Genomic DNA, 18932 nt, shown 5'->3' on the forward strand with positions numbered 1-18932 from the left:
ATGAATAATGCCACTTCCTGTGATCTGAAGGCTGTGCCATTGTCTGCTACTACCACATCAGGCAGCCCATGGCAACTGAATATATCCCGTAATTCATGCACAACTGATGCAGCTGACATACTATTGACCCGCTTAACTTCTGGCCACTTTGAGTATGCATCAATAACAATCAAAAAGATCATCCCTTGGAACGGTCCAGCAAAGTCCATATGCAGTCGTGACCATGGCTTCTCTGGTGCTGGCCATGATACCATCTTTAACTTGGGTGGATTGTTGTGACAACTTTGGCACCTAACACATTCCCTTACCACTTCCTCAATTCCTGCATCCAGCTTGGGCCACCAAAAATAGCTTCTGGCAACTGCTTTCATACGGACCATGCCATCATGGTTTGCGTGGAGCATCTTCATCATCACTAATCGTAGGGTGGTTGGGATTATAACCCTATTTCCCCACAACAAACAACTCTTGTGCACCGACAACTCATCTCGCCTCACATAATAAGGTTGCAAGTCCCCATCTTTAATGCCTGTCGGCCATCCTTCCTGTACATATGCCATGACCTGAGCTAACAAGGAATCTTGTTTAGTTTCTGCAGCCACTTTTAAGGGGTTAATAAGTGGCTCTGGTAAATCTTCCAGCATGAGTACATCACATGGTGCTGGAACTGTAAATTCCTGCCCAAGCAGAGGCAACCTGCTAAGAGCATCAGCATGACTAATTTGTGGCCCGGGGCTATATTCTAGTTCGTAATCATGCATGGCCAGCATCAGGCTCCAACGTAATAACCGAGGAGAAAGCGTATCTGGAATAGGTTGTTTAGGATGCAATAGTCTTAGGAGCGGCTTGTGGTCTGTTACAATTTTAAAGCTTCGGCCCACCAGATACTGCCTGAACTTAGTTACGCCAAATATTATTGCGAGAGCCTCTTTATCCAACTGTGCGTAGTTGCGCTCACACTGTTGCAATGTTCTGGAACCAAATGCCACAGGAGCCTCTAACCCATTCCCTAGCTCATGAGCTAGTACTGCTCCCACCCCATACTCCGAAGCATCACAAGTCAGGATCAACGGCTTGCCCAGGTCATAGTGGATAAGAACTTGACTGCAGCAGTCGCTTTGCGCTCTCAAAGGCCTGGCTGTGTACTTTTGTCCACTGCCACGGAGTCCCTGCATCAAGTAGTCTATGCAATGGCTCTAGTACTTCAGATCTGTTCTCCAAGTATCTTTCATAAAAATTTAAAAGCCCAAGAAATGCCTGTAGCTCTTTCTTATTTTTTGGCTCTGGTGCACCATGAATAGCTTCCACTTTGCTCTCCAATGGGTGAATGCCTTTTCCATCAACTTTATGCCCCAGGAATTGTACAGACTACTGCAAAAACAAACTTAGACTTTTTTAGTTTGTGGCCCGTCTTTTCCAATCGCTCCAGGACCTCATGGACACGGTTCCAATGCTCATGTGCATCACCCCCAGTAATTAAAATGTCATCCAACAAAACTACAGTGCCGGGCACCCCTACAAGCAGTGTGGCCATCAGGCGTTGGAAAATCGCTGGCCCGCTGCTAGCTCCATAAGGCAGTCTCCTTACCTTAAAGAGTCCCTTCATTGTGTTGACTGTAAGCAGCTCTGCTGTGGCGTCGTCCACAGTGACCTGCAGGTAGGCTTCCTCCAAATCAAGTTTTGTATAAACTTGACCCCCTTGAAGCATCGCAAAAGCCTCCGTGAGTGTGGGCAATGGATATACTTCTGTCGCTGACACACTGTTTAGCGTGCTCTTGTAGTCACCACACAACCTGACCGAACCATCACTTTTTACTATGGGCACCACTGGTGTAGCCCACTTTGAGAAAGACACTGGTTCAAACACACCTCGCTGCACTAGGCGGTCTATTTCCGCACTTACCCTTTCCCTCAGTGCAAAAGCCACAGGTCTACACTTCCGAAAAACTGGATTGCTTCCCGGATGGATGGTGATTGACACCTCTGGTCCAATATATTTACCTAACTCCTCTGTCTGAAAAATAAAAGGGTGCTGGTTCATCACTCTATTCCAATGAGCATCTGCAAGTTGGTGCAGCTCAACCAGTTCCATTCCCAGTGGCTCTAACCAATCACGACCCTTGCACCACCAAAAGCTCCAGTGTTGCCATCTTCCCGGTTTTTGTTTTCACTTCTACTTCCATTATACCTAATACTTCCAAATGCTCCTGAGACCATGTACGCAACACAATCCTTGCCTTTTTTAAGGGGGGCTCCTGGGGCCACAGTAATTGGAATGTTCGCCAACTAATGATGGAATGGTCTGCCCCAGTATCGACTTCCATGGTTAGAGGACTCCCATTTAGGGACACTTCCATGCACAAAGGCTTTCGTCGATTGGTGTCTTGCATACTGTACAAGGTATATGCAATGTCCTCTGCTGGTGTGTCCATTTGCAAATGCTGCACTTCACGGAATTTTCTGTGTGTCCAGTCTTTACCTGTTGCGTCCGTAGCAGGTTGGTTTTTCTTTTTCGTGATGCACGCACGCTCAATATGCCCCCGGTTCTTGCAAAACCGGCAAACTGTCTTGACATGATAGCACTTGTCGGCCAGATGGTTTCCATTGCATCGCCAACACTGCTGGGTAGTACTGGCCTCCGTGTCCCGTTTGGTGGCTAATTCTTCAGTTCGCCTCCTCATGGCTCCCGTAGGTAATTCTTTACTGTCGCGACTTCGTCCTGTGTGAATTCTATTCACCTCTTCACTCCGAGTTTCAGTCGTAGCACTTCTTAATTCCCCCATGTTCTTCCCAGTCGCCTCTGCTGCAACTGCGATTTCCACTGCATCTTTAAATGTGAGTTTGTCTTTCGCGAGGAGAACCTGTTGAACCACTCTGTCCCTCACTCCACACACGAGCCGATCCCGCAACATGCGCTCCAAGTTAGGGAAATTGCAGTGCGTGCTCAACCGCCTCAACTCTGCCACATAAACGGCGATTGTCTCTCCCTCATGTTGGTCTCTGTGGAGGAACTTGAAGGTTTCCTCTATTTCACTTGGCTTCGGTTCAAAATGATCGGTTAGCTTCGTAAACACATCGCCGAGCGACACAGCATCTGTGGATTGTGGAGATAACAGCGACGTAACCAGATTGTACAGTCCTGCCCCGCACACAGTAAAAAACACGGCCCGTTTAGTCTCGTCATCCGTCAGTTTATTTGCGACAAAATAAAATTGCAATCGTTTGAGGTATGTCTTCCATGACTCTTTTCCGGGCACGAACTCACCCACCGAACCAATAAAACCCGCCATGTCCGCGGCCGTTTGTACCAACTTGTTTTATCCTCGTCGCCAATGTAATGTCCTATTCATAACATTGTTCCAGCTAATCGTGATACACTTGTTCTTAGGTAAACCCTAGTAGGCGGCCATTACGTAATAACTGTTGCGCACATAACACAAGACACCAACTGGCTGCAGTGTTGCCACAGTGTGCTACATAAACATGGTGTTGCCACTATGTCAATACATAACAATTACATGTGCTGATTTAATTTTTTGGTTTGAATGAATTTAGAGATATATTTAAATTTCATTACATCACACTTAATTACCTCATTTTATTCAGAAGCCTATTAAAAAAACTTAAAATACACCCATGTTCCATTTTAATTTAGATTATGCTAACTTTAGCATTTACATTTCCACAAAAATTTACAATTTTCATAGAAAATTAAAAAGAATCTTCCATTTTCATATTTTTAAGGATTTTTTTCCTTCAAAAATTTGAGAAACAATCACACATTTATTGGAAATATATAATACAGATCACATTTTTTTTATGTTATAAATTTGTGAAGCCATGCTTAGTGTAAATGATACAAACCTACACATTTTTACCACTTCCCCTTTTTTTACTTTTAGAATGTGATAAAAAAAAAAGCTCTTTATTTTTAATGTAAAATATTTAGGGCTTATGTGAAAATTCATATCTCCTGATTTTGTGATTACTGCAACATTCATTAACCCGATAGCATTAGTTGTGTATTGCACCACTTCAAGTATAAAGTCGCTTATTTTACCACTTCAGATGTAAATTGAAATGTAGTAACTAACTCAATTTTTTTAATTTAAACATATAATTCCAACGAACTGTGAATTTATTGGATTTTGAAATATTATGCTTATATTTTTCCAAATCAAATCATTACCCTCTTTTATCTCATTAGGAATTAAAATTAAATAATTGTAAAACTTAAAATATTAAAATTTTTGTGTATGGTCCAATATCTTAACTTCAGCTTAAAAAGATTAAGGGACATAAAATTTTATTATAACACAAAATTCTTATGGGTTGAATTACATAAAGTAAAAATATGTAATACATAAACTTTGATTAATATAAATAGTAGTAATATGAATAATAATGTAGTTATTTCAGAATGATAATTTTTATCCTTATAAAATTACTCAATTCATTTTCATCACTTAAGTGATGGCATTTAAAAAAACAATATCGCACATTTCACAGTCTTGGTGTGAAATTTTGGGAAATATTAAAGACAATTTTTAGTTGTTGAATTGGGATTATTTGTATGTCACAGGAAAATGATTTTTCTTATGAAACAAAAATTTAACTTCCTTTTCACCCCTTTTACACAAAATTTTCAACAAAAAAAAACAACACAAAATGCATGCTGAAGGTAAATATTCTTTCCTCCCACTTATAGATATGGAATACGTTAAATTATATTGATTAGCTTAGGAGATATTAAGTTTTTTTTACTATGAAACCATATTTACTCCTTTTCACCCACTTAGAAATGAATTTTGGAAAGTGGTAAAAGGGAGTTGTAAATTTTGTATATTTATTATTCATACTTAATACTTTACCTCCATTTTGATTATTTTCAGAAAATATGATTTCTTATAATCACTGCTAATTTACCCCCTTTTTCAACCATTTTTGCTGTGTAAGCTATGCAAACCTCTGTTTGATTTGCTTTGGAAATGTACAATTTTTTATTAGAACACCAACCTTTCTTTGGTCTAATTAAAAAACATTAAAGAAATATAATACACAGGTAACTCATTAGTCATGTAGGTTATTGTGCTCAATTGCTTACCTCCTACTTGATTTGCTCCTTTTTCACTCTCTTTGCTATCAAATTAAATAAAAAACAATGTTGCAAGTTATAAAAAACAATGTAGCAAGTTATAAAGGCATCCCACTTGTTTTTCTTAGAAATATAATTTTTTTATATATGAAATTGAACTCACACTCTTTTAACTACCTTTGTAGTTAAATTAAAAAACTTACGTAACTCATTATGTACATTATTTGTAGTCAGTTTCTTACCTTCTGCTTGGATTTTATTTGGAGATATGATTTTTTTATAATAAAACACAACCTAGTCCTTTTCAACCCTTTTAACAGCCAAATTTTGAAAAGTGATAGAAAGCAGAGTAGGACACTTTGTATGCATGTTGTTCATGCTCTGTTTCTTACCTCTCACTGAAGTATGTTTGGAGTTATACATTTTTATTCACAAGACTAAACTAAACCCTTTAATACTTTTTAGGAGTGGATTACATTTTTTTTAAGTTGGTTATTCTTTTACTATTTAAATTATTCTTTTCCTTTTATTTTAACCATATCCAGCCTGTTTCCACTCCCTTAGGGTTGAATTTCATAATAATAGACTTTGACGTATGTTTTAATTCAGTTTAAAAGCTACCTCTGTTCCAAATTTAATTTAAATGGTTTCGGTAGTAGAGACTTGATTAACAAAAATATAAACATCTAAACATCCAAACTTTCACATTTATAAATAACAGAATTATAGGTAGTTGTGAGTTAGTTGTGATTGTAACTAAGAAAATTTGAAAGTAATAAATGTGACATGTGGTTAGTTATAATTAGAGCCAAATTGGCATGGCCCAGGAGGGCCTTACCGTAGGGATTGAAATTGCCAGCTTTATCCGCCCTAGGGTATATTCATTGGGTTTATTTTTGTTCTTTGTTCTTTATTGTATTGATTTATATTGTCAATGTGTTTATTTTCTGTCCATATGTTTTAATACTTATATGTTTATACTTGTTCTGTTTTGTTTTGGTCACTGCAACTGCAGGTATGTGGCACCCTCACCTTGCATGTGTTGGCCAATTGCGGATGTGCCTACCTGTCGATGATTCTCCTCAGGTAGTGCTTGCTTGCTCTTGGTACCGACGCATGGGAGAGTGCTTTTATCTGCAGTGACCATCGTGTCCTTGTCGGCATGTGTCGTACCCACTGTTAAAGACCTCTGCTGTTGACGGACATGTGACAGATACTTGTAAATAAATAACAATTTTCCATTACTTTTTCCAATGCTGGTTCCCACTAAATAAAAGAATGTGCTCTTCTGAAACGTTGGTGTGCTAGTTGTTAGCTTGAAAGAAACACGAAGCTGATCACAAGAGAGTTGAGCTGTGGTGTCCAGATGAGCAAGCAGAAGGACGTGGCGGGCAGCCTGTCTCGCTTCCACACCATGGTGAAGGAGCTGATGGGGGCCGCCTGCCTGGCCGCCCTGCTCGACCGAGGGTTCGTGCCGGACGACAGCAACTTCCCGGCCGGCGTGCACATGACGTACACCCAGCAGGCCAACAAGAGGAGGTTCTGCACAAGGCTGTGCAGGTGTGTCCACACTGCGCCCTCCTGCCTCGCACTCTAACAACATTGAATCCCAGAAACAGAAAATTCATGTTGTACTGGACCAAAAAATTTGCAAAGTTGCTGTACATATGGAGAGCACTTTATGAAATTATGCTTACTGTACTTGTTCCTGATAGTATTCCAGTTGGGGACTGCTGATTGCTCTGTAGCCAGTACGCACACCAGTACCTCAGAACCTGGTCCATGGGTGCATGCATTGAAGGGCGGAAGGGGGGAGGGCAGTTGTCCGTCATTTTTAAGAGTGGAAAAAAAAATTAGTCACTAATCATGACTGTTAAAATTTTTTTTTATAATAATAAAGGTTTTTCCTTTTTTTTATTGTTGTATGGCCGTATAGACACTCATTTCCACGAAAGAGTTTGAGTTCCGAAAATATTCCTTCCTCTGTTGAATTCCGAAAAATGGCACATTTTTTTGGAGCAATAATTTTCAAGTGAAGCATTCAAACTTTCTATTTTGTCATATCAGCTAAAGAACACAATCTAATTCCTTAAACTTTTGTTTTTGAAAGTGTTTAAATGCACAATCTTCTATTTAAAATATTCATAATTTATTGTTATAATACAAACATATTGTGAGACTAAGATATGTTTGCTTCAATGAAAAACAACTATCATTTAAAAAGGGAGCATTTATACATTTATTTAGAATACTGTAACTAGCCTTACACTGGTGAAACCATCTTTAAAGATCTAGTTGGCATCAATTGATTTCTGCCTTTTGCTCTGGACATATTGTCTCTTTCAGAATTTTATTTGTATTTGATGGGAACATGTTTTCATGTAACTTTAAACTAGGGATGGGTCGATTCGATTCTCCGATTCCTCGATACCACCGATTATTAAAAAATTTGGGTACTCAGTATCGGGTACTAAAAAAGGGCAAGGTAGGTTAGGAATCGGTTAAGAAAATATAGAAGTAATATATTTTCGTCTGAACTTTACTTACTTATTTTAATACATCTTACCTGCCGTATGCGCATAAAATTCCTAATAATGCTCATTATTATTAAATATTAATTTTATACGAATAAAAATAAATAAAAACAATGTTACCGGGCATGTTTAACCTCTAATTAAAACTCCACGATCGAAGAACATTATTCCTCACTCATGTATTAGACGTAAATAAATTGTAAAAAGACTTATTAATTTTATTTGCAGTTAAGAAAAGTCCATTGTTTTTTGTGAAGAAAGTGACGGTTATGAAACGAGATCACATCACGTGTCGTCACCATTTTAGTTGTGACGTTGTGAGCCATTCAAGGATGATGGCCTCCACAAAATCTCTGGTGGCCATAAAATATAAAGTCAAGTCGAAACGTGTCGATTCGTTGCGTACGGGACAAATTGTATAATGAAAGCAACAATCGATTTTAAAGAATTCTCTGGCCATACCGCCAACAGAGGCTCGTGTTTATTTCTTGCAAAGGAAAACCGTAGGTTTGTTTGACTCGAGGTCTCTCGTGCTCCTTGGGAGTTGAAAGAGTTGGGAGCAAGTTGACCTGAGGGCAAAAAGAGTCGGTAACTTTTAATACACGAAGAAAACGCTATTTGTTGTTAAACAATGATGGCGGATAATATAGCAGACATCGTGAGAAATTTGTTTGGAAATGAAGATTCATATGAAGATGAAGTTGTTATTGATTTACCATATATTGGACTACAAATTATGAGAGCTTGATGAAGGTAAAAATATATAAATATTGCTTTTTGACTTTAAACCGCTTGTGGTATGCATAAGCTAACCTGTACTAGGAAACGATTGCAAATCTTGTGATTTTTAAATAAAGGACGCCAAATAAGTTATATTGAAATGTTTTTACGCTTCAATGTCGTCATCTAATTAAAATATTACCGTCATCACCAAATGTAGCTTGATAACATATTGACTCCATCGTCAAAGTCGCGCCAAAACAACCAGCAGACGACTTGCCCTCGCAACTCTTCCTCGAGAGGAGGAGCATCGAGAGCATGACCTGAGTGACCTGAGAGCAACTTGCCCCCGCGAGTAAAACGACCATCCGCCATACTGCTTCCGGAAAAGGGCGCCCCGAGAGTTGACAGGTCAAAAAGAGACCTCGAGTCAAACAAACCTCGTAATAATTACTAGAAAAACACTTGAAAATAGTTTTAGCAAAACAATATTTGTGCCAAATAAATAGCATAAATGCGCAACAATTCACAGTAACCTCAATAGCACGACGGTGAATTACGGAAAATAGTTTTAGCAAAACAATATTTGTGCCAAATAAATAGCATAAATGCTAAACAATTCACAGTAACATCAATAGCACGACGGTGAATTACGGCAAATATTGTTTTGCTAAAACTATTTTCAAGTGTTTTGCTAGTTTGTTAGTAAAAAAATGTTCGCCGACTGTCGTTTCAAATTACGATGCAAATGGTCTGATATTGTATCAACATGTCTAAAGTTTGGGAACATTTTTGCATCAATAGTGAAAATGACAAATATGCAATTTGTAATCATGGTAGTGCGCAAATTTCACGGAGCGGTACTTACAAATCTACAACCAATTTAATGAAGCATTTGAAATCCCGGCACACATTACTACCAGAAAAAATAGTCTTTGAAGAAAAACAAACTTTTGTTTACAGCACTGTCACCAACTAAGTCAAAAGGTACCACAGAAAAAAGTAGTGCTACCTTTGAACCCATTTTGAACAAAGATATGTTATCGGCATTATCGCCTGTTAAAGAACCCTGTCTAAATGTTGAACTTCTTTGTGCACAGCCTAGTACTTACTAGAAAACAAACTTTATGTGAAGATGCTTCTTCACTGGTAATTGAAAAAAAAAACCCTCTACATTTAATCCTAAGTTTATAATTATTCTTTATACATGTTATTATCATTATGTAATGCATTCAATTCTTAAGTAGTTTTAATTATGTGACCAGAATTACCAGGAATCGAAAACTGGAATGACTCGGAATCGATAATCGAAATTTAGGAATCGGTACCGGTATCGGAATCGATAAAAATGTGTACTTAACCCATCCCTACTTTAACCATATCCATTTATTTTTACTTCTACGTCTGACTCATCAACAGCAGAAGTCATTATAGACTGATATATAACACAACTGAGGAGAATAGGGAAGTAATCAGCCTTGGCCTGTGATAAGAAACTTTTTCAGTACCTATTTGGAAACTATGGTGAAAAACTGAAATCAAGGTATGTGGTTCTTAGTATAGAGTCTATGCACACACGTACTACAACAATGGACCTGGATTCAAATTCTGGTCCTCTGAATTGTGAGTCCAATGTTTAATCTCGGTCCCTCCATGCTCAGGCATATTTAAGATTTCAACATGCCTGATGGTACTTCATTACAGGAACAGAACCGTCAAATGAATCAGACTTAATTTTTTTAAATTTACTTTATTTAGGCTTAAGTGGCCCGCCCAGTCAGGGGTGTATCTGTGTTAGTAAGGCAGGATGATAAATATGATACTTGCTGGTGCTTCTGTTGTGATATCTCCTCTAAGCGCAAGCTTGAAGTGGTCGTGCACATGGCAACTATGAGATTTTAACTGTAATTGTAACATTATATGGCAGAGAAATGAAGATAAATGTGTACTGGATGTTTTATGCCTAAAATTATCCTGAAAACACATATATTAGCCATTTTCACTTATCTAAAAATTCACGTAGTTTAAAAATGAAACACTGAAACAAAACTACTCACCCGCTCTCAGCTCATGTTAAATACTTTTTGTAAGCAGTCATTACTGTGATGTCTTGAGCTGTTTTCAAATTGCATAGTTTTTTCTGAAACTGTGCACAGCATATGTGTGTCGAGATTGGTGGGCCCTTTATGTCTTGTCGACAACTGGCTCTGTACAGACAGTAGTAAATAACATTGACTAGGATATTGGGGAGTGAATCCACCATGGCCTGTAGTACGGACCCATCCTATAGAGTGTCTCACGCTTGGATTGCAGTACAGAGTAAATGGCATCCACTGTTGCCAGATTGATATTACCAGGCTTGTTAATATTAAAAATATTATTTTGTGTAGCATCATTAACTATAAGTTTATTATTTTGTAAATTTTTCTGTTTGTTGATTTTTCTAAGACCATACAATTGACAGTTATTACATATTAGATTTGTAGTCATAGTGTAAAAATAAAATTTCTAAGTTCAACAGTAATTATTATTTCACAGGGGAAACTATTTATAGCATTTGGTTACTATTGACAACAATGTATTCCATTAAATTATGTGCTCTGTTGCTGTTCAAACAGAGCCAAATCTTATATCCTTAAATGAGCAATTCTTGTATATATATAATCTGAATCTTGGAAATGATTTTCATGAAATTTAGTATGCAGGGGGTTTCGGGGGTGATAAATCGATCTAGCTAGTATTCATTTTTATAAAATGTCGTTTTATCCATGTTTTCAATTATCAACTTTATTGATAGTCATACCATTTTTTTTAATTGTTGTTTAAGTGTTGTTAAGCCAATGAGTGTTTGGTTTGAGGTTAGACCAAGAAATTCAATTGTTTACTTACATTATTTGTGTCTTTTTAACTCATGTGTTCACTTAAAAATGCCTAAACGATCTTTGAAAAAAACGGTTATAAACATTCTAACTTCATGAAGCCGCAACTCGTCTCAAGAACACCTTGAAGAACATCGTCATCAAACTGGTCAGGTTTCTCAAACTTCACACAGTGAAGACTCATTTCAAGAAAACCTTCATGAAAATAATCAGGTTTCTGCTCGTCCCACACATACTGCTAAAGTAAGATGCTTGCAAAACTTGACTAACATTATACGAGCAGAAAGGTCTTATGATTTAGATGTTTCACGAGAGAGTGCGTCACAACGTGTGGCAGCTGAAAATGACGAACAACGAGAGCGACGTCTGCAAGATTTGCGGCAGTGTGCGGCACAACGTTGTACCGTAACATTGAATGTTTTTGCCCAGATTAAGTAATTATTTATGTTAACTGATTTATGTACTCCATGCCAAATAGTTTATTTATTTGAAAACGCTATTTATTTTAAAGTGTATATCTATGTAATTGCTGTTCTATGGACTGAAATGAACGTTTAAAATGAACAATTGCAGAGACTCCTCTAAGGAGGTATGGACTTTTAACGGTAAACGGTTAATTTGACACCGTTATTATTTAATGTAAAATGTCATTTCAGTAATTGTTTATTTAAATTTAATGAGAGATTTTGTGTTCCACGCTATTGTTGCGTGCAGATTTTATAAGTTTGACGTTAATTAATGTAACAGTTTTTGGTTTTCGGCCAATCACGAGCCGTTATTTGAAATACGTCACTCATTGTTAACTGATTTAATTTAAGAAGGAAAAAAGAATGTAATAGCCTGCTTAAGAGAGAACTCCTACAAGACGTCGGCCAAAAAATATCCTGCAAAATAGCTAGGAAAATATAGGCATCCGCAAATATGGATGATAGATTTGCATTGTTAGGAAGTAAACAAGCATTTATAAGGCTTTATCTAAAAAAGATAAAGTAATTAGGAGTTAATTATACATGAGTAAGAAATGTAAGAGTCAGTTACTCCATTTCTGTGTTAATCATCACGTCTCTCACCTACACATCGTCACATTGCAGCCTTAAAAGTAAAATAAACATTGATAAACTGGACTTAAGTAATATTATCTACGTGAATCTATTTTTTGATATAATTTATTTTTACACACAATTGTCCTCACCTAGTGGTCTGATGAGCGAGAGCCTCAGAGCTCTACCGACATAAGTAAATTTTATCTAGCCGAGGTAAAAACTAATTTTTTACCTCCAGTCCGGAAGGGCGGGAGGACAAGGGGGAGAATCTCAGAAAGTGGTTCTAAAGTTCGTGAAACAAAAGTGCTTTTATTAAAAAAAAATTGTAATAACAACATCACATCCTTCAATACACGTATGCTCAGATATGACAACCTTCTGATTTCTTATTTTGACGATTACAGCAAGTGCCCACAATGTCTGTGAACAGAAAAATATAATTAACAATATTGGATCACATATATATTTCACACACATTAAATTAACGCCTTATTATAAAGCAAACAGCAAATTATATTAGCAGAAAATATGAACATCAAATCATTTGGTTTTTGGCACATTCAATATTAGGTTAAATAACTGTACTAACATGAATTTAACATTTGCCAAACATATCAAATTACTATTAGAGAATAAGAAAAGTGAAAGAAAATAATCAAGGAGATCGCTTATAGTACAGTTAAATATTATCTGTAACTAGTTTCCCAGACAATAAAGAAATATTGAGTAAACTTAAAATACATTCTCTCTCATCGTGGTCTGATTCTTTAAAGTTATTAAACAGTGTTTCTGGTGTAAGTCTCAAATAACACAATTTATGACGCTTAAAATGTTTACGTTCTTACACACACTTTTAGTCAGCGAGTCGTATTCAAATGTCTCCTGATTACTGACAGCGGTATGCCGTGGTGCCCCACCAATATTGCTGCGAGCAGTCTTTATCTTTACTCGCCTCGTCAGTCGTTCTACGAAGTAGCTGCATACTGAAGTTCACACAGGAGTGCTCGTTACAATGATTGTGTGGTTCGGGAACTTATAAAAGTTCAGTTGAATCCGTTACGTAAAACTACGTTGGTTACGTTACGGTAAGCCTCAACGTATTGCAAGTTGGTACACTTTACGTTTTGCGGGACTCGACCTCTCCTCCGTCACTTGCCACACTGCGCCACTGCTGTTTTACTTTCAACAGCAGTCAAACATTTACTTATCCCGTAACCTTAACGAGACAGTTCCTTTCATTCTACAGACGAGGCAAATTTTCTGTTTCCTCACTCTCCGAAAATTCTAAGTCCAAACTAATTCGGCTTGAATTTATTCTAAGTCCCTCGTGGACTTGTAATATTTCTACTGGGTTGAAAAATTTTCAGAGTCCCTTACGGACTTAGAATCTGACGGCGTCTCTTACCGTTTTCTTCCTGAAGCGGACGGCACGTCGTCGGGCAGCGTGACGGAGGAGGCCGGTGGTGTAGATGGTAGTCACTGCAGGTTCATGCTGCTGGGCCAGTCGGAGACTGCCTGCAGAAGCGTTGGCTGGGCCGGTTTATATAGTCCGCCGGGGCCCGACCGAGGAACAGTCTGGATACCTGCCGGCGGAAGTACGTCATCGTTGGTTGTTCCGGACGAAGTCCGCGAAGCCGGGCGGAGTCGAAGTGGCCCGAGCGGCCCCGATGCATTGCCGTCCGGCGCGCAGGAATCGAACATTGCGCGCCCCTGTGCTGCGGGTGGTATCCATCAGATAGCCAGAGGCGCTGCCTGGTAGTCGTATAGTTACGCAGTGCGAAACTGCATAGCAAATTTATGAACTGAAACTGTGTAAATATCTTCGAACCCGAACTAAAGACATTTGCTTAGTAAAAAGGAATGTGCGCATCGTCACTTCAGTCATTTGATATTTTTATTTGTTCTGCAGTGCCAATCAACAGTTAGGAAGTTTGAAAGTAATAAATAAGTATTATATTAAGGATAAACCTGAGATATTTCTTTTAATAAATAATTAAAATTGCTAGTGTGTTGTTATATGTTATTTATAATTCACCCATTGCAAGTATATCCATGTCTATGACTTCCAAACAAATACCTAACTGTGGCCTAGTAATAGTAACACATGTTAACTGATTTTTTGTCTAAGCATTGAATTTTTACACAGAGAAAGTAGCTACATAATTTATCTACACCTCCAGCAAGTACAATGGTCCGTACAGAAATAAATGGTCACACAAACATGGGGCCTATTCATATACTTCCAACAAAGTATTGAAAGTAGCCTCACAACATGTAGCTAATGAAAATGACGAACAACGAGAATACCAATTAGAAGAACAAAGACGTCTAGACGAAAGATGTCGTAAGGCTTTAGAACTTAATAATTATTTACCGACTTACAAATGTGCCGTTACTGCAGCTGTGCAATATCACACCTTGGGACAATTTGAAATTTTGTGTATCCATTGTGGTGCATTGCATTTCCCTGAGGAACGTGTTTCTAATAATATAAATAGAAATTCTTTTGGTGACTGTTGTTTGCATGGACAAATTTTAATGGAGCAACCAAAATTTTCAAATGAATTAGTACGTTTTTTTTTAAACCGTCACCCACATTCGGAAGAATTTCATAAAAAAATAAGAAAGATAAACTCATCTTTTGCTCTAGCATCCTTCAATGTAGAAGATGACAAAACAATAAATAGCTATGGCATTTATAGTTTTATTGTTTGCGGACAAGTATATCATAAAATGAATATGACAACTCACCCGACACAAAATGATGTTGGTGTCTTTGAACGGCCACTGTATGGGCAACTATACTATTTTGACCCTGATGAAGCCGTTAATGAAAGAGTTAACCATCCACTTAATTCTTGAATTACTATCTCAAAGATGAAGTTTTCGAAGTTCATCATTCGAGCGCAAAATCGTTATGTACAGGGATATATAATGATGCGAGAAATAGAGGACGAAATGAATCGATTAACTTCTGCCCAAGGGTTTTACCTCCACCATATGTAAAGCTTTTATTTAGACTTCCAGATCAAGCTGATCGCAGAAGGTTTCATATACCGGCATGTAATGAGGTTTTTGCAGTTTTTACACTAAATGCTGATCAAAACTATCCAGAAAAAGAAATAATTGTTCACCAGCGCAATAAAAACATTGTCTCTTTAAATAATGTTGATAAGTGAGTCGAGTCATTTACTTATCTATTATTTTACCCAGCCGGTATGGATGGTTTTAGCCCAGATTTGCAGTTACAAATGCCTTATGCTAGCCGCAGTCATTTAACTCGGCTTGAACTGGCACAATACAGACTTTCGTTTCGACCAGAGTTTGTTAAATTTTTAACAGAATCTTCATCAACAGAAGTACCCGATGTACGGGAACTTCCATTTAATGCACTGCATTTTGGGGGCCGATTATTTCAACAATATTTAGTGGATACTTACATTCGTGTAGAGTGTGACCGTATTTAATGGATAAAATACAACCAAAATAAGATTCTAGCTGAACAATATACGGGAGTAACCAGTTTCATTAATAACTTTCTGAAAAAAAAAATGCCACAGTTGGTGAAAAGATTATTTTACCCTCCTCTTTTCCTGGTTGGACGAGGTATTACACGGAAAAGTTTGAAGATGCAATGGCTATTGTTTGACGGCTTGGATCACCTGATTTCTTTATCACCATGACATTGAATCCTAACTGGCCAGAAATAAAACAGGCATTGCAAATAAATTTAGAAGATGGAACAATCTTGCAACAGCTTCCACAGGATCGTCCTGATATCATGGCTCGAGCTGCTAATTTAAAATTTGACCAAATAATAGAAGATTTAGATAAAAAACAAGTCTTTGGAAAGGTATCGGCTTTTGTATACACTATAGAATTTCAGAAACGAGAATTACCACACATGCATCTGCTTATAATTATGACATCTGATTACAAGATTCATCAACCAGAAGAGCTCGATGACTTAATTTTATCCGAAATACCTGAAAATGATGACTTAGAGTTAAGAGAATTAGTACTCCAATGGATGATTCACAACCCATGTGGCGATTTAAATCCCAATGCAACGTGTATGGTTCATAAAAACGGAAGAACAAAATGTCGATTCAACTTTCCAAAATCGTAACAAGAAGTTACATCTTTAGTAGATGATGGTAAACCAAATTACCGACGACGCTACAATCTGCAGTTGGACCCTCATAGTCCCCAAGTTTCACACGAACATGCGGTTTATCGCAAAGACATAAACGGTTGTCGTATAACACGAGATAGGTAATCGTCATGTAGCCCCCTACAATGCATATTTATTGAAAAAATTTAGTTGTCATATTAACGTTGAGTATGTAGGGAGTATTTTGGCTGTGAAATATCTTCATAAATACATTTATAAAGGACATGACTGTGCATCGATCAAAGTTGTAGAAGAACAAAGGACGCTGATTTATAATGAAGCAAATGCATACATTGAAGGACGTTGTGTCACGCCACCAGATGCATGCTGGCAATTATTTGCTTTTGAAATTTAAAAAAAAAGTCATAGTGTCCAACGAATGGATATCCACTTACCAGGACAGTATCGGATCGCAAACTTATCAAACCCATGAAGATTTAGCCAAAATTGGCCAAAGAGGGTCTACTCTGGAGGCTTATTTTAAGCACAATACAGAAATTAAAATATATAATCAGTCAAGTGATAATGTCTCATGTCAACATCATTTTTATTGGCATATACCTGAAAATTTTAAATGGATTTGAAGGTCTAGCAAATGGGAGCCAAGAGTTCGCCGTTTGCGAGTCATTGGTAGGATTCACAATGTGAATTTCGTTGCCCAACCGGAACTTTACCACTTGCGATTGTTACTATTTCATGTAAAAGATGCAACAAGTTTTGAAGACCTTCGAACCGTAACAGACATCCAAATCAGATGTATAAACAAGCCTGCTTAGCATGAGGCTTGACTTACGACGATCAACAATGGATAGAAGGATTACGAGAATCTGCATTATTTAAAATGCCTGTATCAATGAGAAGCCTATTTGTTCAAATTTTAATTTACGGATCTCCTGAAAATACAAAGCGTCTGTGGGAAACATTTAAAGGAAATTTGTCAGATGATTTTATACATTCAGCCCGGCAAAATTGACAGTCTATAGAAAATGCAATTAATTGTGGTTACAGAATTATTGCAAAAAAATTAAACACTGAAGCAACAGAAGGCCGAAATTTACAATACTGGGTACAAACTTTTGGCTTTGAGAACATTGATAATTACGATCTTGAAGATAATCAAGAGAATTTAAACACGGATGAATCAGCAGTATTAGGAGAGCAAATGTACCAGTTACTAAAAGGAAAACAGAAGTCGTTAATTCTGTTCTTCAAGCTGTAAATAATACAGCTTCTGAAACAAAATGCTTCTTCATTAATGGTCCAGGGGGTACTGAGAAGACATTCATATATAAAACATTATACTATATGCTGACTGGAAAACGATACAGAGTCAAATGTATGGCTTTTATGTTTGACCTATTTTTCCATAATATTAAGGGGTCTGCCTACCTGGTCACATAGTGTGTAGTGCTTTAAAAGAAACCATGTAATTGGAAAACTGCTCAAAATGTCAGAGGGTGTCTGTTTACAAAAAGCATTTAAGAATGTGCTGAGGGTGGATGAGTTGTTCTGTTTCTGTATTTCATTTTTAAAGTGTATTTTTAAGAGAATAAAAAGATCTAAAATGCATGTTTTCAAAGTAATTTTTAAACATGAAACCTCTGGTGAAGATGTTTGAATTCATCCAAGGGCCTTGCATTACACCTTTATCTTATTATTAATGCTCAAATTTCATAATTGTCTAATGCTTGATGAGATGACTGCGCACCAGTTCAGAGCCTTGCGTTAGGTGCGATACTATGCTAGAAGCAACTGTGAGCGTCACACTTTCATCCCGCCTCACTAACACAGATACATCCCTGACTAGGCAGGCCCCTTACTGTTGCTTACCTATGTATACTAACCAATCATTTTCACGATTTTACTATGTTTTTAAGGAAGCTAACCTAACAAACTGTTAAACCGGTATTACCATTTTTAAAGTGTAACTACCGTAAATTAGCTCTAAAGAATGGTTAATACTGATAAACTACTTGTTGAAATGCATTGTGATTTTACAAAATGATCAAAAAACATTTTAGGAAGTGAAAAACTGCACTTAAGAATTTGCTCCAGAGTAACTTCATATCCACCTTTAAATTCATAGTAAAAGCAAATTTTAAAACTAAGGTTATATAATTTATGTTTAGAAGGTTAACAATAAATTTTATTTTATCTGATATAGTACATACTAGTAAGGAGTTTCAAATATTTTTCAACTACTTTTGTTCAGTCCCTTACAGTTCGTCTCATCAAAAATTGTTTTATACAAAAGTTTTAGATAATGTTGAGGACTTTAAAATAAATGGTAACGGTTTTGATAGTATAAGTAATAAAGGAGTTAATTTTTTTTGTCGTTTAAGCAATATTTACACCCCTTGCAGTAAAGGTTGGTCGTATCATAATTTATTTACAACAAATGTTTACAGTATCCTTAAAAAGTTAAAAATAAATATGAATCGATTCAATATAGTACATGGTAAGGAAGTGATATATATATATATATAT

General features: G+C 37.1%; 1 protein-coding gene across 3 annotated transcripts in view; it reads left to right on the top strand.

Moving 5' to 3' along the window:
• Positions 1–18932, top strand: part of LOC134531065 (dynein axonemal heavy chain 6) — a 491808-nt gene that overhangs the window by 54898 nt on the left and 417978 nt on the right. For all 3 annotated transcript variants that reach the window (XM_063366586.1, XM_063366584.1, XM_063366585.1), the window contains one exon: positions 6462–6655. In XM_063366586.1, coding sequence (XP_063222656.1) covers positions 6462–6655 — 194 coding nt within the window. The remainder of the gene's footprint in view (positions 1–6461; positions 6656–18932) is intronic.

The sequence above is a fragment of the Bacillus rossius genome, chromosome 3 (assembly GCF_032445375.1).
Source record: "Bacillus rossius redtenbacheri isolate Brsri chromosome 3, Brsri_v3, whole genome shotgun sequence".
NCBI lineage: Eukaryota > Metazoa > Arthropoda > Insecta > Phasmatodea > Bacillidae > Bacillus > Bacillus rossius.